The sequence below is a fragment of the Pararge aegeria genome, chromosome 4, assembly GCF_905163445.1.
Source record: "Pararge aegeria chromosome 4, ilParAegt1.1, whole genome shotgun sequence".
Classification (NCBI taxonomy): Eukaryota; Metazoa; Arthropoda; class Insecta; order Lepidoptera; family Nymphalidae; genus Pararge; species Pararge aegeria.
In genome coordinates this window covers 6,878,696-6,903,127 of record NC_053183.1, presented here as the reverse complement: position 1 = coordinate 6,903,127, position 24,432 = coordinate 6,878,696, and the positions used below count along the sequence as shown (strand labels likewise).

Below are 24,432 nucleotides of genomic sequence, written 5' to 3'. Positions count from 1 at the left end.
TTTATTATAATATGTATATATATATTTTATTAATTTCTCGGGGTTCGAGCCCAAACCAATCACTTAAAAGATCACAGCGATCACTGCTCCAACGACGCCGGGGTTTTCAGACATCTGTTTGAAGGGAGTTCCATGAAAAATCCATCCATAGGTTGTAATAATATAACATCATACTACTTATATTTTGAAAGATCACTCTGTATGACTTTGTAATTTGTATAGCGACTAATAGCCATTGATTAAGACATACTAAATGTTACTACTGCCCTATAGTATGTCTATTACTGCGGGAAAAGGGAACTCAAGTATAGATATCTACTTAGGCAGTAAATCGTTAGTTACTTAGTTATTAGTTTTATCATGAGACCGCAATCTTAGCATAATATTATGTATAATTAAAAATCGTTTTAAATATTTCAACCTTATTAAGATGACTAGAGTATTGCCCGCGGCTTCGCTTGCCCACTATTCTATACTATACACATGTGTAGAATTTGTTTATTAACTTTAGGTACTTATTCTGAAGTTTTTGTATTTATGAAGTAGTTTATTTTTTGTAGGTAAAAATCAAGTCGAAATTGTATATATTGTATAAAACATAATATTTTAATTATTATTATATTTCTTACTAAGTATTGTTATTTTCAGAGTAACTAAGTTCCTATGTTTCAAAATTGAGGGCTTTTTATTTGGTTTTTTTTGCAAAAATTCACAAAAAGTGTGGTACAAGGGCGGCGCCAAAAAAACCTTTCTTTCGACGTCGTTTTTTTCCGAATTTAAATGTTATTAAGATTTCACATAAAGCAGGGACGAGATAGACGGTTATTGACAGTCACAGAGTTAAATTTTATAGAACATAATCAAGTCTGGCTTTTTATAGGGTGAAACAAATACGGCATTTTATGCTGCTAACGATTGTAGAATGCGATATTATACACATTACACAGAAACCATGAAAGGCAACTAGTGATCGTCAGAGCCTCCTTGGTCAGGATTTCTACGGTCAGGGCACCTTGCAAAGGTGAAGTTGACTTTGGCCACTCAGATGAAATTCGAAACAATTTGAGTCCATATTCTTTTTGCGTTTAGTTCCTATATCAACCAACCAATTACAAATTGAAATAATGTACGGAATTCTTACAGGTTCATATAAAACAAATCGGGAAAACATAAAACAAAAAATTTACTGATGACAAAAAATATTAATAAGTAATGACCAATCGTTATTAATTATTACTAGAATAATAAATAAGATAAGAACGTTATAAATATCAAATGATTTAATTAGTTCTGTATCACTTTTCTAAGGGAATTTGAACGATCATCATCAATAGTTGCAGTAAATCAAATTAAAACCATGCTTTTAATATTCGTGTTACCGTTGTTATTATTAGGTATGTGATTTTTATATCGTTTTTTATTTGTTTTTAAAAAGTGTCTACTTATATCCTTAAAAAAAACTATTATTAATAGCAGAAGTTCCGGATACCCATGCTCAGAGCTATATTGCGACACAACTGTTTGACTACAGGTGCCAAGAGCCAAACGGTTATGAATCAGTGTCTCGCAAATGTGACGAGTACATAGAATGCAAGGTAAGTTGGGATTCTAGGTGAATACATTTTTTATTACACTACAGGTTAACCGCACGGTCTGGGCTAGCACAGGCAGGAGAAAAAAATTATATCTCCCGTTTATATTACCTTCCAAGTGATATAATTAACGTGTTCTCCTGCACGGGAACATGGAATAGGAGAAGTTTACCCACCATAATTTACCACCAGCGTGGCTAGCATGGGCAGGAGACAATTATATCCCCGGGGATAGGATATAAATTTATCTTCTCCCACAGCTTCATCAACTCTCAGAGCACTGGCGCACAAGTGGAAATAATATCCATATAACATATGTGTAACGGGGGTAAACTTCTCCTATTCCATATCCCAGTGATTTAGCATGTGGGACGTTCATTATATCCCTTGTCAGGGGATATAATCGGGGATATAATTTCCCCGCCCGTGCTAGCCCTGCAGCACGGCTAGCATAGGCTGGAGACAATTATACCCCCGGAGAAAGGTAATACATGTATCTTCTCACACAGCAAAAATGGAAATAAATAAAATATATGTGTTATTAGATGGATACATTTTTATACTTACCCCGGAAATATAGTTGTTTCCTGCCCATGATAGCCGTGCTGGTGGTAAGTGATGATGCAGTCTAAGATGGTAGCGGGCTTACCTATTAGGAAGGATGGCAGTTATATTTAACCTATAGCCCTAGTCGGTTACAACGTGGCATCGTACGGGAACGCTAAATCGCTTAGCGGCAGTGGCGTGCATAGAGGGTATGCACAGTATATAAAATGAAGAAAATCTCCAGTACAAGCTATAAGCTAAAACTTAGGGATAGGAATTGTAAAAGTTATAAAATCCTACCCTCAAGTATTTATAACTGATATTGGAGATTTTATTCAATTTTATATCATCTGTATACATTGTGCATACCCTCTATGCACGCCACTGCTTAGCGGCACTTCATTTTCGGTGGTGGGGTAACTAGCCACGGCCGAAGCATCCCCAGACAACTTATTTAGCCTATATGTTCAGCAGTGCACGTAGCTACATTGAGATGATGATTGTGAATGGTGATGTTTGTTTTTATGTTAAAAGCAATATGAACCGAATGCTTTAAGACGAGCTAGAAAAACTATATATTTTTTAAGTATACAGTTTTTCTAATACCATGAATACCGCCGCACAGCCTCCACACTGTACGCTAATGAGTTAACTTATGTAATCATCATCATCAGCCTATCTCAGTCCACTGCTGGACTAAGGCCTCTTTGCACGCCATCTCGGTCTATTGCTGGTTTGCTGCATCCAGTTCTTCCCTAATTAACTTATGTAATACGAATCTCAAAACATTCTTTCAGGAAAATATTGCAATTCAGCACTCATGCCCAGATGGTCTCCACTTTAACTCAAAAGTGCAATGGCCTAATTATCCTTGTGGTTACCCATCGGAGGTTCAATGTGGTAACGGATACGAAATTCGTAAGTAATGTTTCTAATTACGACAATCTTGATATCAACGTTGGTAAATCACGTCATAACCGTAATGTTATTCATTGCAGAAAAGGCACAGCCTTCATCAGAATGTAGCCATCGTTATGGATTCTCCCGCTCAGATGGTAATGATTGTGGAACGTTCACCTTGTGTTATGAAGGCATTGCTATAATGATGAGTTGTTCCGATGGACTCGTTTTTAACGTAGAGAAAGAAATTTGTGACTGGCCAATCAACGTGCCGGAATGCAGTCACTCAAGAGGTACGTTAACTTATATTTTGAGATTTTGAGTTTAAATAGACTACAGATTCACTTTAGTTCAGTCTACAGATTCACTTTACACAGGGGCTAAATAATAAATATCAGAAAGCTCTCTGCTGGAGTTCCTATCATTAAAACAAACAATGAATGAATGAATGAATGAATGAATGAATGATTGAATATAGTTTTCTTGCACACGACAATAAGTACATAGAACCAAAAGAAAAGTATATCAACACAACGTATACAATTTGGCGGCCTCATCGCTACATAGCGATTTCTTCCAGGCAACCAATGGCGAAGATAAAAAACAGTTACAGAAAAAAGTTAGGTGGTGCATATATACCCATAAAATACATATTGCATTACTTAAACAATTTTTGTTCAATGACTTTTCAAAATTCAGTAATTTCATACAAATAATTAATAAATCATGTCATTGCCGTAAGATATGTGTGCATACCAAACCGCGGAGAGCGTGCGAGTCGTGGTTTGCGCGCTATTGAATGTATTATTTATGTAAAATATTATGTATTATTATTTCCCAAACTATCGATTTAAAATGTCGCAGAACAAAAGTTGTTTGTTTAAACGTAAACAATTACAAGCCGAGTGCATTCTGATTCTTGAGAAATTTTGAGATTATATTTCTCAACGTGCCCCGAGGTTTCAACCTTATATAATTATAATAAACCAAAAGACAATAAGTTTATTATGTTTCTCAGTAAATGGGCTATCATTTTCTCAAATCGAAGTTTCTGTGATTATCGCCCTCAAACTTTTACCGTCTATACTCTTATGCTTTCTGTACCTTATTACAGCATTAGAAGGTTACACATGCCCAGCGACACCTGCCGATGAAGAGGGAAATATCTCTAAAAACAGGTTAGTGATCAATTTAATTTCAATATGATAGGATCATTCAGTAAAGTCACACACATATTGAAGCGGCGATAGCCAAATGATTAGGGCTTCGGCCTCACTTTCGAGGGGACCGAGTTCGATTCCCGGCAAGCTACTCTGACTTTTAAGCAATTAAAATGTCACTCGCTTTAACAGTAAAAGAAAAAACTTCGAGAGGAAACCGGCATGCTTGAGAGTTCTCCATAACTCTCTTAAAGGCGTGTGGAGTCTACCAATTCATGTTAGTAATAGTAAAGCCTCGTTGTTCTAGAGGTTAACATGTTTAACTACGGACCCCGAGGTCCTGGGTCCAAATTACGGGTCGGGTCAAATTACTTCTGAAAATATTACAGATGTTGGATACTGAAACTTCTTTTCTAGAACAATACAGTACCTAACAATTCGGTATGTTATTTTTCTGTAAAAGAATCTCCAGTACCAGCTCGGAGTTAGGAAATTGGCGGTGTCAACGCCAGTACCTCGGAGAGCACGTTAACGCGTTGGTTACGGTTATTATCACTACTTCACTGTGACAATAGTCGTTAAAGTCCACCAACTCGCATACCCGTGGTGGGTATATCCTCTAATGCCGTCTTTCCTATGAGAGAAGAGGCCGGTCGAGGCTGCGGATGATGATGGTTAACACATGTTAGTGACATTTAATGGGACCACGCGACACGGAAAGAGTTAACGCGAACTCCGAGGCACTGGGTTGGACGGACGGACAACCCCAATATCCTAACTCCGGGCTGGAACTTTCAGTTTCTTGAAAGTCAAACCCAATACGTAACAATACTTATACGTTGTCGGTATAGATATAATTGTATTTTTCGGTATTGCTTCGACATGTTGACCACTAAATCAATGAGTTTCGTGAATATTTGGTAAGTACCAGCGAACGATAAAAACATAGAAGCATAACTGCTGCTCCAAAATAGCCCTACGAAAACATAGCCTCAGTGGGAGTAGCTTATAAAGTGTGCCCAGCATACGTTTAGTACGCTAGTCACGCTGACAGATTAACTGCCGGTCAATCACGGCTGGTCCTTTACTGCATGACATACAGTTGAAACGATCATGTATTTTGCAATTCAATACCTATTTCGCATGACAATTTGTTAGAAGGGACGACGACTTCTATGTTTTATTCGTTCGCTGGTTGGTATATTTGATGAGAAATTTCAAAAGATTTTGCTATATTTTATGATTTCTGTACGCAGATATGGAAGAAGCTGCAGTCGTTTTGTTGCATGCCAAGATTCATACCCACGCCTCCTGAAATGTGATATCGGCCTCCATTTTGATGAAAAAACGGAGAGTTGCGTTGACGCGGAATACGTAGTGGATTGCGACCGAGACTAGAATAGCTATTGTTTATGCTATTATGCTATTTATGCAACTGTTATGTAATAAGGGCCATCTTAAATCTAGTGCTATTTTTTCAAACTATGACAGCACAAAATAAATTAAAAATTAAAAAAACCACCGACTTTGATTAAACCTCACTGTACCAACCCTTTCGTTTGATACCCATATTGTGGGAGATGTAAAAATAAATGTAACTCGAAATGTTGTGGCGGCCCCCATCTTGGGCCGATTATCATCTAATATAACTTATTCTAAAGCGTCAGCAAATAAACCTATGGAAAGACATTATCTTATCTAACAATAAAATTGCGTAGTCTTCGGTAAATAATAATAAAATTGATACTTTTTATTGTTGTTTAAATTGTTACTTAATTACTGCTTCTGGTGACATAATATGAGCATCAGACTCCATTTATGACCTAGGACATTTAATATGTAACTTAAGCTCACTGACCTAGGAATTTATAATGGGGTTCCTTGGAAATTAAAATTAAGACTAGGTAGGTACAACTCAGTGATGCTGATCTGGTGCATCTAGATAAATTTCATAGCTATACCAAGTTTACAGAGTCTGAAAGTTGTGCAATTATACCTTTGTATGTGTTTTTTTTAAATGAATCAATATTTTTAGATTGTCAAATCATGTCAATTTTGTTTAGTGAGAGTAGCCCAGAAATGGCACCTCTGTCTTCTACATCAAAAGGTAGTCCACTTTTCTGTAGTCAAACATATAGGTCTAAAAATAATGGTATCTCGGGTGTCCTGGTCTGTTATTTCTGTGGGAAATAATTAAAAGTAATGCTATCTTCTATATTAATACCTGTCAATTTATTTTAGCTTTGAGCATTCTGTCAGAATTTGCAACAGTTATTACCAAACATTGGTTCTGATTCTGTTGTAATGACTCTCTAACTTAACTAAATTGATAAGATATCTTCTAATAGTGATATCCTTCTCAATGGCAATTGAAATTGAAAAATGCACCAATAGGTACTTTTAGACCTGTCAATATCGGGAAAGCTAAGAACAATTAATAGTTCTAACAATGAGTAGTACTGTTCTTAGAACTAAAGTTTAAAGATTTGTAGAAGGTAATTTTCTAATTGCCTAAGTACCAAGTTGTGTGCATATAGGGAAAAGAGAACAATTATTCACCAAGTTATACTTATGCAGTGATGAGGTCGAGGAGGCAATGCACTTGCGAAGAAAATTATTGTGTAGGATTTTTTTGTCTTAAATGTTACGTTAATGTATTTTAAAATAAGTAAGAAATAACCAGTGAATTTCAAGTATTTATTTATTAAAGAAAATTCGATACAGAAAAATTTAGGTTTTAATCAATTAAAAGAAACTTAAAATGAAAAGCATCAGTACATAACAAAGATGCATAATTTTATTAATGTCTCCTGAACTGGTAAGTTTATGTACCATTTCCATACGAAGTACAGGTTTTTTTGGATAACTTTGTAGTGCCTCCTCTCCTTGTTCAGTATGTTTTGCAATTTTTTCGTCTAACCAGCTTTTAACAACATAGATTGGTAAAGCATCTATCATACGTTTGTTTATGGCATACGTAGACATTATTTCGTTAGTGCATTCATCTTCACCTCTAGTGATTAAACCAACTAATTCATTATTAACAATAATAGGTCCACCTTTGTCTTTAAAACACGTAGGGACTTTTGTATCAATACAATCGATAAAACCAACGATTTCTTCTTGTTTGGTATCTCTGGCATCTAATCCAACATATTGTAATTCTTTCACCTGTCCAACGTCAGCATTTAATCCAAAACCTATAGCTTCCATTTCATTAAGGTCATGTAAAAACGTTAAATTGCTAAGATTGATTTTGGTAGCAATAGTGCTATTGTGTTTTTGGGTGTAAATAACTGCAACGTCTTTGGTCGATTTCGGTCCAGTATATGTTGGAAAGCTCTCACTTTTAATTATGTGTAAAGATATTGTACTGTCGTCTTTCTTATCGTTTGTAGTATTTAATAGGACATGACTAATAGATTCAGTACACTTTGCAGTGGTAAGTATCAGACCGTTTGCAATAATAGACCCAGCGCAAACGTATTCGTTACGAGGAGACAATATTGCCACCATAAATGGAAATTGTTCGGGACTTGCTGGACGAATTTCATGTATCTGAGTATTCTTTCGTCTGGTATTACACAATGACACGTTACCGGAAGGTTCCAAGGGATCCGGGGGTATTTCCATGGATTCTGTGTCGCTTATGGTCTCGTCGGTATCCATTCTTTTCTTCACATTTCCTCCATTGCATGTATTAGTATAAAGGAATAAAAATATAACAAAAATTAGAAAACGCAAGAAATCAAAATAGCGCCTCATGATTTGCTTTTTATCGGATGATATTCTATTTTCTATTCTTATGTCTTCTGGCGTTGTTCTTCTGTTCTTTAATAAAATCTTTTTAAAAGTAGCCAGTAACCATTAAATCTAGTTATGTTAAAAAAAGTTCAGTTATGTTTCTTTTAGTCATTGTCCGTAAGGTTTCTTTTTTGAATAGTTCTATTTACAGAATTAAGAACATACAGAAACCATGTACATGACTAATATTATATTAATAAGGGCTATCTTTCCGACAGTTGCCAAACAGTCTTCTCAATACAAAATACCAAAAGTGGAGAATTGGTAAAATCTGAATGAAATACCTATGTAAATTGTATGATTTATACCAGGGCTTCTTAACCTGGGCGCCGCAGCACCCTGGAGTGCTGTTGAAAGTGCAGAGGTGAACTAAGAGGGGCTCCAAAAAATGTGATAATTATTTTTTATAGTCTTTGTGCAGCGGCGTAATCGAATGCCCCATTTTAAATAAGTATGTGGATATCACTTAGCTCAGCTATTCCATTGTAGGGGTTGTTTTTCTTTATTCTTTGTTAAAATTTATTATTTATTTTGGCTTTTTTAGTTTAACTAACATGTACCTATCTATTTTAATATAACTAGCTAGGTTAGGGCGCGGGCGCCGTGACAAATTTCTTAACTTGCGGCATATTTGGCGATAAATTCATAAAATTGACGGTGTTTTAAAATCGATGATGGTGAGGTTCCCAAACGTAAACGTCGTCAATTGTCAAAATTGACATGTCATATGTGAAATGTCATTAGTTTTAGGTCGTGTCGGAAGTCGTAACGATAAAATTTTGTAGTTGAGAATTCTAATTTAAACACGCATAAAAGTTAGAACAATAAAGTTTTGAAATACAAAAAAAATGTCCAAGAAGAGAGGAAATAAGAAAAATCAAGATTTGGATGAAGATTTGGATGAGAAAAAAACATTGAATGATACTCATGACTTAACCTCAAAAAGCAAGGGTAAAGGTAAAAAGAAAGGCAAAGGGAAGGATTTCAGCGACGACGACGATGTAATGAAGAAGCCGCAGATATCGGACGAAGAGGAAGAAGTTAAGCCAGTTAAAAAGTTACAAAAGAAAGGTTGATTGCTCAATAAATTCGGTGACATAGTTGCATACGTAACTTTTGTATTCTATATACATTTCGTGTTTTGTTTCTAGCTAGTAAAAAGAAAGGCGGTGGGGACCCGTCTGACGATGAGGACGATAGCAAGTCACAAGTCAGTAATACCACAACCACTGCAGCGAAATCTGCCAAGCAGAATAAGAAAAAAAAAGGTTGTTTCATTTACTTACTATGGCATATGGGTTGAGGGCAAATGCCCTTCGGGTGATCACACCAAAAGCCTAGTTAGTGTTACTAAACATAATCTTTTAAGGATTGGGTTATGCTATTAATATCCACTTTTAGGAGAGATGATAGATAATATCCAAAATACTATTGCCAGAATGAGAATGTTTGCTTACAACTAGTTGTAGTTGTCATCAAACTTTTTTGTGGGTCTTGTTGTGGATCTTAAATTGACTAACCTGCATGGATCAATAGAGGATCTATGTCCTATCTCTATCTTCAATAAGCCCTGTGCCTAGAAGTTGAACATAATTTTTTTTTATAAGAATGATTAAGCTGCTCCTGATTATTTTCTGCACCTACTTCACCATCCAGGGTAGGTTGGTGGTACTTCAGGCTACAATATATCTTCCCCCATAATTTATTGTTGCTTACATCTTTTTCAGGTAAAGGTAAAAAAGATGAAGATTGGTCAGATGGGAATAGTGATGAAGAGATCAAAGAGATTTCAGAAGAAGAAGAAATAGCCAAACCAGTTTCCAAAAAGAAAGGTTAGGATTTTTATATTTTTTTAGTTATTTGTCTAATGCTGGACTAAAGGCCTCTCCCAATGGGACGGTAGGCCTATAATTACCACAAGGGGCAGACAGGTTGTTGATCGCAGTAGATCAATATTAAGCATAGAGAATGCTGCTGCCCAGTAACTCATATATTCCCTCAGTTGCCTAGTACGGAGCTCGCAGGAAGAAAGGTTTGGTGAAAACTGAATTCTGATCTGATATTAACACACAGCACTGAACTAATATTGATAGAGTAATATTTGTTTGTTAATATTAGAATTTTTAGGTAAAGAGCTTAGGATACATTTCCATTGAGCAAGCAAAGGCAGCAATGGGCAATGATAAAATCTCAATGACCTGGATCCAGCAACACAGTTTGTTGGTTCTAATAGTTGGCAGAGCTGCAGGACATGTGTTTGACATGCCCTGTGTAGTGTTGCTTTGTTCATATGCAAGGGGTTTCCATTAACCATCAGGTGGGCCACCTGCTTCTCTGTCAATTATTACTTTCAAATAATTCGGTTATAATCTTAATTTTATCTTACATATATAAGTATAAATTGAATATATTTGCATCAAAAGTTTTGTTTAAGGTAAAAATAAAAAGAAGGCAGTAGCTGCAGAATCATCAGATAATGAGGATCAAGATGATGCAAAGTCAATAGTTAGCAATGTATCCAGCAATGCCCCAGCGCCTGTCAAGGCAAAGGGTAAAAAAGGTCAGTGTCTAAAGCAATAGCTAACCTTTTGTTTGAGTAAGAATTCTGGGTTATGTTGTGATTGTAATTAAACAGTGTTTATTCCTTGAAAAAACATTCAATTTCAATTAATTTAATTTGTTAATGTAAAAAAAGTGCTGGTTATTTTTGTCCATGTTTATGGCACAACATGTCTTCCTCTTTCACTGACCTGTATTAGCGGTCATCTTATTATTCACTCCTTTTACACACATATCCTCTTTCACACAATCCATCCATCTCTTCATTGGTGTTCACTAACTCCTTTTTCCTTCCACATACACATTTAAAATTTTTTTGGTAACATGACTTTCTGCCCTGGATATAAAAATTACATATTTATGAATTTAAAATAAAACCGACTTCAACATACGCCTAGGAACTGAAAACAGAAAACTCGACTTTTTTGTAGGTAATAAGAGTACTTTCACATGCGCCTTCCCTCTGAAATTCGCAATTCCAAATCACTACCCATCTTCAAAAGCAGATTGTTTAAGTATTACCTAGTACAATAGATTGTATTACTATGAGGTACATACATTTGTCTATTATATGTATATGTATATATATATATATATATATATTTTTTTTATTTTTTTTCTTGCCTGTGTATGTTTCATTGTTTGCACTGTCCCTCTTGTTTTCTATTATTACTTTCACCAAGGGTTGTCTGTAAGAGATTGCTTTTGCAATAAGGCCCCCTTTGCACACAACTGTATTTAACTTTTTTATTATTATTTTCTTTAAATTGTTTTTAATTTTACTTATTTTTGTTTTGTTTTCTTGTGTGTTTCTTGTATTGTTTCTAAGTTTGTGCAATAAAGTATTCTAAATAAAAAAAATAAATACTTTCACACATAAATACATAAAAAATATGTACTACATGTAGTAATCGGGTAACACACAAAAAAAAAACCGATGAATTTGAGAAACTCCTGCTTTTTGAAGTTGGTTAATTAAAAAAAGTTTGATCTTGTATTTAATTGCATTGAAGGCAAGGGAAAAAAGGATGAGTGGCCGGACGAGGAAAGTGACAAGGACTTAAAAACTGAGCCGGAAGATGAAGAAGATGTGCTGAAACCTGTTGTCAAAAGTAAAAGTGAGTAACCACAATATGCAATAATTTGTCGACATTAGTTGGATGAGCAAGAATTATTCTATACAACTGGAGGATGAGTAGCTCATACCTGTCTATTTAGTATTTAGTGGCATATTCTCTGATAAGCATCAGAGTTTGTCGCCAAAATGGTAGGACTTTCGCAAATTTGTGTAAGTTTGAAACCCTTTGAGCTACTAAGAATAGGCAGCATAAAGTGGGCTTCAGAAATCCCCATTGGACGTCAATCGGTTAAGATGATTATGACAATCTGCATTTGCAATAGGTGTTATTACTTGGCCTCATTGACCTCTTTTACTAACATTGGACACACTATCCCTTTACAAAATTACCAAAATTCGAAACACGAAATCAGATATATGATTATCTCGGGATCTATCGTTACAGTGTTCTTAGTCATTTAGTTCCTTGGACACTTATTACAGCTTCACAGGTTACAGCGCCAAAATGGCGCCAGTTGAAGACAAATAATGAAGTTACAGCAGACAGTACAGTGGTAGAAATAGAGCTCACTAATGTTCTTCTTCTTCTTAAAGTGCCATCTTCTTTCGAAGGTCGTCGATCATTAAAACTATTTTTTATGCCACGGCTCTGAATAGGGAACGAGTGCTTTTTGCGAACCGTATGCGTAAGTTTTTAAGGCAAGATGTTCTGATGAAAATGAATTTATTTTGCAGTCAAACAAAGAAAGAAAAATGACATAGATAATATTGAAGAGGAATTAAAAAAATTTGAAATTAAAGAAGACAAACCAGAACCCCAGGAAGAACAGGAAGAATCAAAGGTAGTCATTAACATTAAAATTATATTATTTATATATAAAAAAAAGTACAGTAACATATTGTACAACTAAGTTTGGTTACTATGAAAAATGTACTCTTCATAAATCAGGGGGCACGACAGTGCCCCTCCTCCAAGTCGAGCGCGAAGCAAACACTGCTGTACCATCCTTTATTTACACAAATTTTCGTCATCCAGTAAGCTATAATCACATACTTAAAATCCAAAATTTCAAGTCTGTAGGTCAATTTTGTTCCGAAATTAAGCGACAGCAAAGTTTCGCTTTTATGAAGAAATCGCAGTAAGGAACCTTAGACTTGGCACAACTTTATCTAGATTTCATTACTTTTTAGAAATAAACAAGCAGCTCCATCGAGACTTGGCTAGTTTTTTACAGAATGTCTTTCAAAACACTTGAGTACATTAATAATAAAAGTGTTCATGCAAATTAAAAGTGTCAAAAACGCTTTAACAGAGTTTAATTACCAGCATGTACCACAAACTTTTCAGAGCTATGTGTGTTAGTATAGTGACAAAACCGGCATGTAAGATAGTTCTCCATAGTGTTCTCAAGGGTTTGGAACCCGTTTGGAACCCTTGTAGCTTTAGTTTTAAGTTTACGAATGTGGTTATCGCCATCATCTCACTACCGTGTAATTCATATGTACGCATCAAAAGTGCCACCTATGGGCCTACTTGAATAAAGATATTTTTGACTTTGACTTTGACTTTGGGTGTGAAATCTACCAATGTGCATTTGGCCATTGTGGTGGACTACAGCCTAAACCACAACCAACCTACAAGGTACGGATCTCTTCTTGAGAAGAGACCTGTACCTTATAGTTGGCCTTTAATGGGTTGTTACTAGTGGGTCTAAAACAGCCCACACACTTTGACACTTAATAGGCTCAGAGCGTCGTGTTCTAAATCACATTCACCTTAAAAATTCTCAAATTATTTGTGGGATACTCATGGGTTGTGCATGATGATGATGATATTTTTTCAGGCATCAGAAGCTACAGAAGACAAAACAGAACCAACAGAGAAGAAAATGAGCCACAAAGAAAAAAAGAAATTAAAGAAGCAACAAGAGTATGAGAAACAAGTGGAGTTGCTTACTAAAAAGGGTGGTCAAGGCCATAGTGAATTAGATGCGAACTTCACAGTTAGCCAAGCACAGAAATCTGCGGGTGAGTTGAGAAACATTGAGCCTTATTAAAATAAATTATAACGATGCTTTCTGATAAAATATATAGTCACTTAAGGTGATGAGTGCTGCTTTGACTGCCGGGTGGCGCAGTGGGCAGTGAGTGCTTTCGGAGTCCAAGGTTGTGGGTTCGATTCCCACAACTTAGTAACCATAACCCATGCTACGCTTTATTTTGGGCTACATAGCGATGTGTGTATTGTCGTAGTATATTTGTATTTATGTATTTGTTTAAATGAGGTTGAAATAACTAAAAAAATCAATCTATGCAGTTTGTACAGCGAAAAAAAGATATGTTAGTTTTGACCATATTTCTGACCAAACAGTTGTGCGCTTTACACGATTAGGTAAAATTTTTCGATAAAAAAAATGTCAAAGTTGCCTCTAACAAAAATTTAAAGTATGTTGGGATGTAATAAAAAACACTGTATATATATATGTAGACATTAGTGAATATTTTGCTTTGGTCGTTAGTTTCACGCCATTGTTGACTTAATTTGAAAAAAAAAAAGACAGCTGATGGAGGCGCAGTGGGCAGCGACCCTGCTTTCTGAGTCCAAGGCCGTGGGTTCGATTCCCACAACTGGAAAATTGTGTGATGAACATGAATGGTTTTTTAGTGTCTGTGTGTTTATCTGTATATTATAAGTTTTTATATATATTATTCATAACAATATTCATCAGTCATCTTAGTCCCATACACAAGCTATGCTTACTTTGGGGCTAGATGACAATGTGTGTACTGTCTTAGTATATTTATTATTGTTATAATTTTAATTCGTGAAATTGCTTTTAAGGTCAGATGGCGGCACTGGAGAATGCGGTCGATATCAAGGTGGAAAACTTCTCAATTAGTGCTAAAGGCAAAGATTTGTTCGTGAACGCGAATTTACTGATTGCGAACGGTCGTAGGTACGGCTTGGTCGGGCCCAATGGTCACGGCAAGACGACGCTATTGAGGCATTTAGCTCAGCGCGCTTTTCCTCTCCCGTCGCATATAGACATACTGTTGTGTGAGCAGGAGGTCACTGCTAACGATACGAGCGCTGTAGAAACAATATTGGAAGCTGATGTCAAGAGAACGGGTAAGTTCCTATGCATACAAATTGTGTGAGTCTTTGTGTGCGTTCTTGCGTTTATGTGTGCGTGCTGAGCATTTAGATCAGCGCGCTTCTCATATCCCGTGGATTATAGATATACCGTTGTGTCAGCAAGAGGTCAATACTTATGATACGAGTACTGGAAGCTTATGTCAAGAAAACGGGTATTTCTGTGTATTAAATATGTTTGAGTCTTCTTGTACGTACGTCCTCGTGTTTATATTTGCGTGCATACAGCTGCTGAGCATTTAGCTCAGTGCGCCTTCAATCTCCCGGTAAATATAGACAAGCGCTGTAGAAACAATACTGCAAGCAGAAGTTAAGAGAACGGGTTTTATAAGATTTAACAAGTGCGTACTCGTGTACGTACAGTTCGCGTGCATATGCCTTTTGAAATTTACCTGGAAGAAATTGCAAAATAAATTTATCTTTTAAAATCCATACATACAAGTTTATGCAAAAATATTAATTGCTTTTCAGAACTTCTTAAAGATTGCAAGGAGTTAGAAGCTGAAATAGAAAAGGGAGATCTTAAAAAACAAGATCGATTAAATGAGGTAAGGTTAACGGTTTATATAAAATTGATTAAAGCCTCTTAAAAGATTTAATTTATCATCTTAATGCATCATCTTCCATATACTATAGCTTTTTATTTTTACGATTTTTGTAACTGTAGCTGTAGCAATAAAGCCAAATTGCATCACTTCCATAACCTTCCCTAAATTGTACTAAAAAAAATTGTTATTTTATTTTTGTTGTACAATAAAAGTACCCTTTGATTAATTTGAATTAAATCATTCATATTCATTCATACGTTTTTTTTATTTATTCATTTTCATTCATTATTTTATTCATTCATTTCTTGGTTTCATAAATTTATTTTCTGAGTGTATTTTCAGGTGTATTCAGAGTTAAAAGCAATAGGCGCAGATTCTGCGGAACCCAGAGCTCGTCGTATTTTGGCTGGTTTAGGGTTCAGCCGTGAGATGCAGAATCGAGCCACGAAGAATTTCTCCGGAGGATGGCGTATGAGAGTTTCTCTAGCCAGGTATTTATAGCACTTATTTATTTATTTTTGGGTGACTATTAACGTCATACCATGATATTTATTGCATTTAAAATAGATGAAAAGAAAATGCACGAAGGATATCTACTATCCTAATATTAGTTTCTGGAATACTCTAAAATAACTTTTCACAGCAAATTACTTTACTTTTTGAGGAATAAAAGTTATATTATTATTTTCAGAGCATTGTACATTGAACCTACGTTATTATTACTCGATGAACCGACGAATCATTTAGATCTGAACGCTGTAATTTGGTTGGATAAGTAAGTAATGTTTTCTATTTTATTCATATTCAAAAATTCAAATAAAAATATATACATATTTACTTTAAGTACGTAGGTATGGTATTTAAGCACTTTTGAAACGTCAAGTCTGTCTGTTCGTAATGACTCTACGACCGATTCGGAAGAGAGCTTCTAGAAAGAAATTCATCAGTTTCTCTTTTCCAACATCAGCATTTTAAAAATTTATAAACACTATTCTGTCTTGAAAGAGTTAAAGCAGCGTGGTCCAATCCATCAACTGTGTAGTAACCTTGCTTTCATAAATGTGTTTTAACACATAGATTAAACTTATTTTTTCTCTTATTGCTTTACACAAATTAGCCAATGTCAGCTGCAGACAGATTAAACATATGCATTGGTAGGCCCAATATAACCTTAAGAAACATGTTATAAAAACATACCCAACCCCCGACTCAAAGTTTATGATTTGAACTATCATAAGTACAATGCAACTCTGTCGCCAAATTGTATACTCTGTTTTGTGATTGCCTTTCCGTTTAATATACTTTTTATGGTGTACAATGAAAGTATATTAATTATATAATAAAATGCATCAAGTTATATTTTAGGTTAAACTGTATTAATGGCTTAAAATTAAACTTTCAGCTATTTACAAGGTTGGAAAAAGACTTTACTAGTCGTATCTCACGACCAGTCCTTCTTGGACAACGTGTGTAATGAGATTATACATTTGGACCAACAGAAGTTGCTATATTATAAGGGAAACTATACTATGTTTAAGAAAATGTACGCACAAAAACGGAAAGAACAAATAAAGGAATACGAAAAACAGGAAAAACGAATCAAGGAATTGAAGGCTCATGGACAATCCAAGAAGGCTGCAGTAAGTTATCCCACCTACTGTATAGTGTTATTTAAATGAAAAATGAATCCAATTGCGGTTTGTCTCGTAATATGCAATCAGCTTTATATGCTTTTTTTATTTTTTTTGTTTGCTGGCCGTTACCGCATGGCACAACCTATCTACTTGCACGTGTCATGCGTTTTGAACTAGGACCTAAACCCTTCTCATTCTGAATGGAGACCTGTGCCCTGTAATAGACCAGTAATGGGTCTTTAACCAGTAATAGGTTGTTAAAGATGTTTTTTTTTTTTTTTACGACATCGCCATCTAGCACCAAAGTAAGCGTAGCTTGTGTTATGGGTACCAAGATAGCTGATGAATATTTTTATGAATATAATACACATAAATACTTATAATATACAGATAAACACCCAGACACTGAAAAACAATCATGTCCATCACACAAATATTTTCCAGTTGTGGGAACTCACGGCCTAGGACTCAGAAAGCAGGGTCGCTGCCCACTGCGCCAGTCGGCCGCAGTGAATTTGAAAAAATTGTTTTGTTTATTAGGTTTATTATTTTAAAATAGGAAAAGAAACAGAAAGATGTGTTGACCCGAAAGCAAGAGAAGAACCGCAGCAAGTCTCAACGAGAAGAGGCTGAGGACAGCGCGGCGCCGATTACTCTCCTACAACGACCCAAAGAATACCTCGTCAAGTTCTCCTTCCCCGACCCACCGCCTCTTCAGCCGCCTATATTGGGCTTGCATAGTAAGTGTGATCGATTTATCTTATTTTCGATTTTCGGATGGACACTTGCCGATAACCACCTGTGGCGTGCACTGTATGTGTGTGAAAATGGCATAAAATGGCAAAAATCCTCCTCCTGTACGACTTATATATCAATTTTAGGGTAAGCAGTGCTTTTGCGCATGTGTGAAGTGCACGCCACTGACCTGATGGGTTGCTAAGGCGTCACCGGTTGCTAAGGTGCGGGGGAGTGGGGCGAGCGCGAAAGCTCGCCATGAGAAGAGCCACAGGGCCCGATGACATCGGGGGAGATTTATGTCCTGTCCCTATCATTTGTCAACTTAAATTTTTACGACTAAATGTACTGTGTGTGTGCCTCAAGAATTTACAATATACAGTGTAGAAGTAGCCGTTTTATGCTTTTTCGAATTTAGGATGATAACTTGACAGCTTACAGTAGGAATGAGGTATTGTATGATCGTTAATGAACCTTACGTTCCGCGTCGCAACAGCGATCTCACACTTCTGTTAAACAGATTCAAACAGACCTGACCGTGTCAGAGGATACAAAAGTTAGAAACTCAAGCTTCATGTGACTTTATGTTGTGTGAATGTTGTATGTGAGTTAGTATGAATGTAATGTGGATGTGTATATAATATTGTAAATAATATGATATAAATATGTCCTGCGTGTTACACACGTTTATTCTCTTCATAGAACATGGAATTGATAAATTCGTGGCAATGCTGTTTGGTCAGATTACAATTTATGATGCAAAACATTTAATATTCAATTTATTTTTTGATAAAACCATTCCGATTTATGACTTTTACATGCTACACGACTGGCAATAATCATTTGTGTAATGATTATAGTTTTTTTTTTAAATAAATAATTACGTGACAGATAATGGGAAATATTTTTAATATTCGTAAAATATATCAATATTGTGAGATAATCCTGTTGGAGCTTCATGGTGTCGGTTTTTTGTGACTGTGTGCTCGCGCGTCGTAAAAATTTACTCTCACCAGTTTTCCCTAACGCGCCAAAAGAAGTATAGTAAAAAGATTAAAAAAAAGGGTCTTAATATGTTACTTTGTCTTATAGACGTGGATTTCAATTTCCCTGGCCAGAAACCACTGTTCAAGCAAGTCGACTTTGGTATCGATCTTAACACTCGGATAGCTATTGTCGGCCCCAACGGAGTTGGGAAGTCAACCTTCCTCAAGCTTTTGGTGGGAGAGTTGAGTCCAATACGCGGGGACTTGATTAGAAATCATCGGTTGGTGAGTTTACATCTAAATTTCCAAAATTTTGTAAATTAATCAATTATAAAATATTTCTCGCTACACACTATTTTTCTTAGTTTGGTAACCATGGAATAAATGTTTAGATAAAGAAACAACCACATAAATGTTTAAGAGTGACTGAGATAGAATACATTACGCATTTTGTTTTCTATTTTAGTTATAATGGAAACTGAATGATATATAAAATGCTTGGTGAAAAATAATCAACCTTCCATTTATCCTGATACTTAATCTATCTCAATATCTCGTAGGCTTCAGAAGTTTCATTTTTGCCGTGTCGTTCTGTGTGGAAAGTGCACAGGAGATATATATATATATATATATATTTTTAATTGTAAATTCCATAAAAAAACAGCGGATCGGTCGCTTCGATCAGCACTCCGGTGAACATTTAACGGCGGAAGAATCTCCGGTAGAATACTTGCAGCGTCTCTTCGGATTGCAATACGAAAAGGCAAGGAAAGCTCTCGGCACTTTTGGGCTGGCGAGTCACGCGCACACGATCAAGATGAAAGACCTCAGCGGGGGACAGAAGGCGCGAGTAGCGTTGGCTGAATTGACGCTTATGGCACCAGATGTGGTTATTTTGGTGAGTTCTCGCAGCTGTTATTGTTGCAAATTAATAAATTCCCTGCACGGCTATTTTGGGCAGGAGACAACTATCTCCCTCGGGAAAGAATAAAAATTTAACTTCTCCCAGAGCTTCATCAACTCTCAGAGCATTTGCGCACAAGTGGAAATAACATCCCAATAATATATGTATAATAATAAACGGGGAACGGTTTCGACCAACATCTTAAGAAGCTTTCGCTTGGTTGTTGGATCAAGGGTCGGAGACAGAAGGCAGTAGTCCTTGAAACGGCGCGTATTGTTAGGGGATTCCTCACTCTGGAACCCTGACCGCCGGTTGCTTGGGCATTTAAAAGCCCCTCAAGCGATGGTTGGATGTTTTTTCTTATAAATTTTTAATAGTGTTTTTTTTGTTATAATTTTTGCCGCCTGCTTGTGCTAGCCCTGCAAGTGGTCAAGCACCAGGAAGATATTCCAACTAATATATAAATAAATAATACATATACTACGACAGTACACACATCGCCATCTAGCCCCAAAGTAAGCGTAGCTTGTGTTATGGGTACTAAGATGCCGGATGAATATTTTTTTATATGAATAATATACATAAATACTTATACAATGGATATAAGCACCCAGACACTGAAAAACATTCATGTTCATCACACAAACATTTCCCAGTTGTGGGAATCGAACCCACGGCCTTGGACTTAGAAAGCAGGGACCCACTGCGCCAATCGGCCGTCTAAATCACGCGGGAGATATTATAGTGCGCTAAAACAAGTGTACTCTCTGTTTTCTCACTCTCTTCGTCCGATCTCCGAAACGACCGGAAAGAGATCAGTCTCAGGACCCTTCAACGTGCCCTCCGAGCACAGAGTAGACTCACCGCCGATTTTCAAACTCAGCAGTATTGTTTACATGTATAGAATTTTTATAACTAAGAAAAAGTCCGAAAAACTGTGAAGGATAACATCGTGAGGAAACCTGCATACCAAAGAGTTCTCCATTATGTGGTCAAAGGTGTGTGTCCAACAATCCGCACTGGGCCAGCGTGGTGGCCATAATGGTTGATGGTCATAAATAACATTATTTTTTTGACATATATAGATTATTAATAGTTTATGTTATTTTAACCTCATTTAGCAGCACTCGGCGCTAGAGTCAGAAATAAAGGCTGTTTTATTCAATTCGATAGGATGAACCGACAAACAACCTCGACATCGAGAGTATAGACGCCCTAGCGGAGGCGATTAACCAGTACAAGGGCGGCGTTGTCATCGTGTCTCACGACGAGCGTCTCATCCGCGAGACGGATTGCGCGCTATACGTCATAGAGGATCAGACCATCAATGAGGTATGCGTGATACTCAGGTTAAGTACTTTTAAGTGTTCAGTATACATAATTTTCCATTTCAAGTCAGCTCTTGACTGCAAGATAGTTTCTACACAGCGTCGTACTGCCGAAGTCTCCCACCAGACGAAATCAGAAAAAAAATCAGAAATTATATTTTTCCAATTTGCCCCCGTCGGTTATCTAACCAAGGACCTACTTAAAAGCACAGCGCTCACTACCGCGCCAGTGAGGTTGTCAAGAGGAGCCGAAGTCTTAAGGCACGCCCAAAGAGTGCCAACGGGCCCCTTTTACTACGCCTCCTTTGTCCGTGGACAAGGACGGACACGTCCTTAAATATTAGTCTCACCTGGTGTTAAGTTGTGATGGCGTCTAAGATGGTAGCGCAGTGCAGCAATGCAGTTATATTATAGGTGTTAACGCGATATCGTACCGGAACGCTTAGTCACTTGACGGCACGTTTTTGTCGGCAGGGACAAAAACGTTTGGGGCAGTAGGCCCAAGAATTTAGAGATTTATGCATAACAGAATTGGCACAATGTTCGCAATTTTTTTTATAGGTTGACGGAGACTTCGACGATTATCGTAAAGAACTTTTGGAGAGTCTGGGTGAAACTATCAATTCGCCTTCAATCATCGCCAACGCTGCGGTGCAGCAGTGAACAACAACAAAATAAATGTATTATATTATATTATCTACCTTCACTGTTTCCCTGCATAGAGATTTTACCCTGTTGGAAGAAGATAGAAAAACTTGTGTGCATAAAATTATTATATTACTATGTATAGACCAGAGTTCCAAGTAAGAGATAGACGGTACGGTTTCCATTATTGTAACTAGATGGCGCTCCTTCGATACCATATAAATATTAGTTAACTTTCAATCGATCGAATAAGTAAACGTACGTAGAAAACCTCATATTTGGCACTCAGTAGGACTAGTATCAAAGCCACGAGAAATTTATGTCCACCCATTATCTTTTCTATAAGAGGTAGAAATAATTATCTCGTTGCCTATACTAGAACTACAGGTCAGTGTATAAAAAAATGGCACTAACGCATTGTTGCGAAAAGTTTAAAAGAGCACAAGCATATTCTCTGCGTGCTTTTTATTTGGCCGAACAACATGCGACCGAAGTAACCGAGTGGTGAAGTAGGAACAGAGTGGTGACATGATAGCAGGCTTAATATAAAAACAAAAAAGCGATCTCTTCCCTGTTGGTATTAACTTAAAAAACTCTTAGAAGGTTATGTCACATAACAAGTGTGCTCAACATTTTTTACTTATTGTAAGAAACAATTTAATGGCATCTATGCAAATGGCAAACACGATGATGATCCTATCGTGAACCCACTATCCAAAATGTAATAAATAATTTTAAAGAAATAGAAAATTGTCGCTGTATTCTGTATTGTATTATATTATCATAATATTTAAATAATAAAATATTTTTTTATACAAAACTTTTTTATTCCTTATTTTATCTATTTATTTCCTAAAAAGTGATGGTGATAATCACTGTCAATATCACTAAATCAAGTGTAAGCCATTCTTAAAATTATTAGTTTCCAACACGCGGCGTATTGGGAATCAATAATTTTAAACTGTATACAATAATTTTTCGTCTGCGCTTTCACATAATATATTGCAGGTGGTCTTTATTATTTTTTTTTTATTTATACTTTTTATTTGCACACAAATAAAAATACAGAAGAATAAAAAAAACACAGCAGTATACAAAAAGCGGCCTTATCGCTTCGTAGTGATCTCTTCCTGGCAACCTTAGGATAAGGAAAACAAAAGGATAACATACTGCAGGTTGTGCATATTAAAAAAAATACAAACTAATACTTGAACTAGATTACACCAATAAAATAATACATAATATAATAAATATTAAATAAAATAATAATAATAAACTAATATATACTTTAACATATCATAAATACATTAATAACAGTAAATATAACATGTCGTCTTTAAAGTAAACTATAGTGGTTTTTGATAGCTTTCTTAAATATATAAAGTGATTTAGACTGCCTTATGTCGATTGGGAGCGCATTCCACAGCTCCTCCTTCCTTCCTTTTGATGTTGATAAAATTTTTATAGTATGGGAAATTCAGCAAAGGGTGATGATAAAAAGATATAATTTTTGCAATGTTACTTCTATATTTCCGTGAATGGAACAAAGGAGTAGAGAAAGAGCAATGGAGAGAGAATGGATTGTTTAAAAGTAGTGGAGTGAGTTGACCGCTAATAGAAAGAGAATACGTAAATTACATGTGTCGGTCGTAGTTAGATCAAAGTTGCGCTCGTCCATACGGAGATAATCCCCGTCAAAACTGAGGCATTAACAGGTTTACCTCACACTTTCTTCAAATCGAGTGTATATAGTAATACAATTTATTAGTATACTAGTCGGGTAACACAATTCGGCGGTAAAGGCCCGAAATACTAAGCAGTAGAAAGGCAAAAGCCTTCATATTCTAAAAATGCTGTCAATAAATAAATCCATAAAAATAATGTAATTAGATACATTTCCTACTTATAGCAGAGGGTAGCTAGTAGAGATTAGTTGAGCTTCTTGTGACAGAGCTCGCCTGGGGAAGTAATACTGTCAAGCTTTGCAGTGTCCCGGTCAGAAGTGCGTAGTTGTCGGTGTAAACCAACGCCTCGGGCTATCGACACAGGGCGGCGCTTTTAGACACGTCCTCCTTGTATACCCGGCGAAGGTTTTCCGCTTACCATCTGGTAGGGCATCTGCTTGATCCAGCAGTTATGAAAAAAATGGATACTAAAAATACCTACCTAGGTAAGAAATTAAAATTATAAATTATATAAATATAAGGACAACATACACATCGTAATCTGGACAAAGTAAGCGTAGCTTGTGTTATAGATACTAGGTACTGATGAATGTTTTATGAATAATATACTTAAATACTTTTTATATACAGATAACACCCAGACACTGAAAAACATTCATGTACATCACACAATCGTGTGGGACACCTACACTTTTACTCCGAAAGCGGGATCACTGCCCACTGCGCCAACTTTCTTAAAACTGTTCTATATATTGTGTTACTAAAAAAAATATTATAAATTAAATTTTAATATTAAAATTAAAATATATGCAAAGAACTCTTTTCTCGAGTTTGTATATCGAACCTCAACCTTTCCATGTTTCGTGAAATACTTGCGGTTAATGGTGTTTATAATATTCCCTTTAATGGGTAGTTAAAATAAAGACGAAATTGTATTTCTGTGAAAATACAAGAAACAACATTTAAAGCCTTTATTTCAAGTGTTTATATCAAATAATTTCTTCATAAAATTAGCTCTTTTTAAATCTTTTTAAATGTCTCTTATGAATGTAAAAAACACTGGTGACTTTAAGAAAAGGTTCGATATACGAACTCGAGAAAAGAGTTCTTTAATATATACCTACATATAGGTACTAATCCTACACCCGAATCGTTTATAATTCCATAAGGTGAT

The 24,432-nt window shown here is 36.0% G+C and overlaps 3 protein-coding genes across 4 annotated transcripts; 2 read left to right on the top strand and 1 right to left on the bottom strand.

Moving 5' to 3' along the window:
* Nucleotides 1-1,321: 1,321 nt before the first annotated feature.
* Nucleotides 1,322-5,596, top strand: LOC120623500 (protein obstructor-E-like). The gene is made up of 6 exons (XM_039889546.1): nt 1,322-1,394; nt 1,474-1,595; nt 2,936-3,056; nt 3,137-3,331; nt 4,153-4,216; nt 5,455-5,596. The coding sequence occupies exons 1-6, from the start codon at nt 1,358-1,360 to the stop codon at nt 5,594-5,596; spliced, it is 681 nt and encodes a 226-aa protein (XP_039745480.1). The 5' UTR covers nt 1,322-1,357.
* A 1,331-nt stretch (nt 5,597-6,927) lies between these two features.
* LOC120637850 (trypsin-like) lies at nt 6,928-8,289 on the bottom strand. The gene has a single exon (XM_039909885.1). The coding sequence runs from the start codon at nt 7,961-7,963 to the stop codon at nt 6,944-6,946; it is 1,020 nt and encodes a 339-aa protein (XP_039765819.1). The 5' UTR covers nt 7,964-8,289; the 3' UTR covers nt 6,928-6,943.
* Nucleotides 8,290-8,740: 451 nt separating this feature from the next.
* Nucleotides 8,741-22,167, top strand: LOC120637733 (ATP-binding cassette sub-family F member 1). Of its 2 annotated transcripts, XM_039909705.1 has the most exons (17): nt 8,851-9,073; nt 9,154-9,270; nt 9,730-9,834; nt 10,437-10,562; nt 11,575-11,679; nt 12,375-12,481; nt 13,484-13,667; nt 14,482-14,769; nt 15,265-15,341; nt 15,684-15,832; nt 16,033-16,116; nt 16,744-16,981; nt 17,535-17,715; nt 18,803-18,981; nt 19,361-19,594; nt 20,774-20,932; nt 21,490-22,167. In XM_039909705.1, the coding sequence occupies exons 1-17, from the start codon at nt 8,851-8,853 to the stop codon at nt 21,589-21,591; spliced, it is 2,658 nt and encodes an 885-aa protein (XP_039765639.1). In that variant the 3' UTR covers nt 21,592-22,167. The 2 variants fall into 2 exon arrangements, with proteins under 2 accessions (XP_039765640.1, XP_039765639.1); XM_039909706.1 differs by lacking the exon at nt 11,575-11,679 and having other exon boundaries at nt 8,741-9,073; nt 21,490-21,591.
* The last annotated feature ends 2,265 nt before the right edge of the window (nt 22,168-24,432 follow it).

Coding starts and splice junctions, on each gene's coding strand:
- LOC120623500 (XM_039889546.1), top strand. CDS start 1,358: ATGCTTTTAATATTCGTGTTACCGTTGTTATTATTAG. Junction 1,596..2,935: donor ACGAGTACATAGAATGCAAG/GTAAGTTGGGAT, acceptor ACATTCTTTCAG/GAAAATATTGCAATTCAGCA. Junction 3,057..3,136: donor TGGTAACGGATACGAAATTC/GTAAGTAATGTT, acceptor TATTCATTGCAG/AAAAGGCACAGCCTTCATCA.
- LOC120637850 (XM_039909885.1), bottom strand. CDS start 7,963: ATGAGGCGCTATTTTGATTTCTTGCGTTTTCTAATTTTTGTTATATTT.
- LOC120637733 (XM_039909705.1), top strand. CDS start 8,851: ATGTCCAAGAAGAGAGGAAATAAGAAAAATCAAGATTTGGATGAAGAT. Junction 16,117..16,743: donor GCTGTAATTTGGTTGGATAA/GTAAGTAATGTT, acceptor TTAAACTTTCAG/CTATTTACAAGGTTGGAAAA. Junction 19,595..20,773: donor CACCAGATGTGGTTATTTTG/GTGAGTTCTCGC, acceptor TCAATTCGATAG/GATGAACCGACAAACAACCT.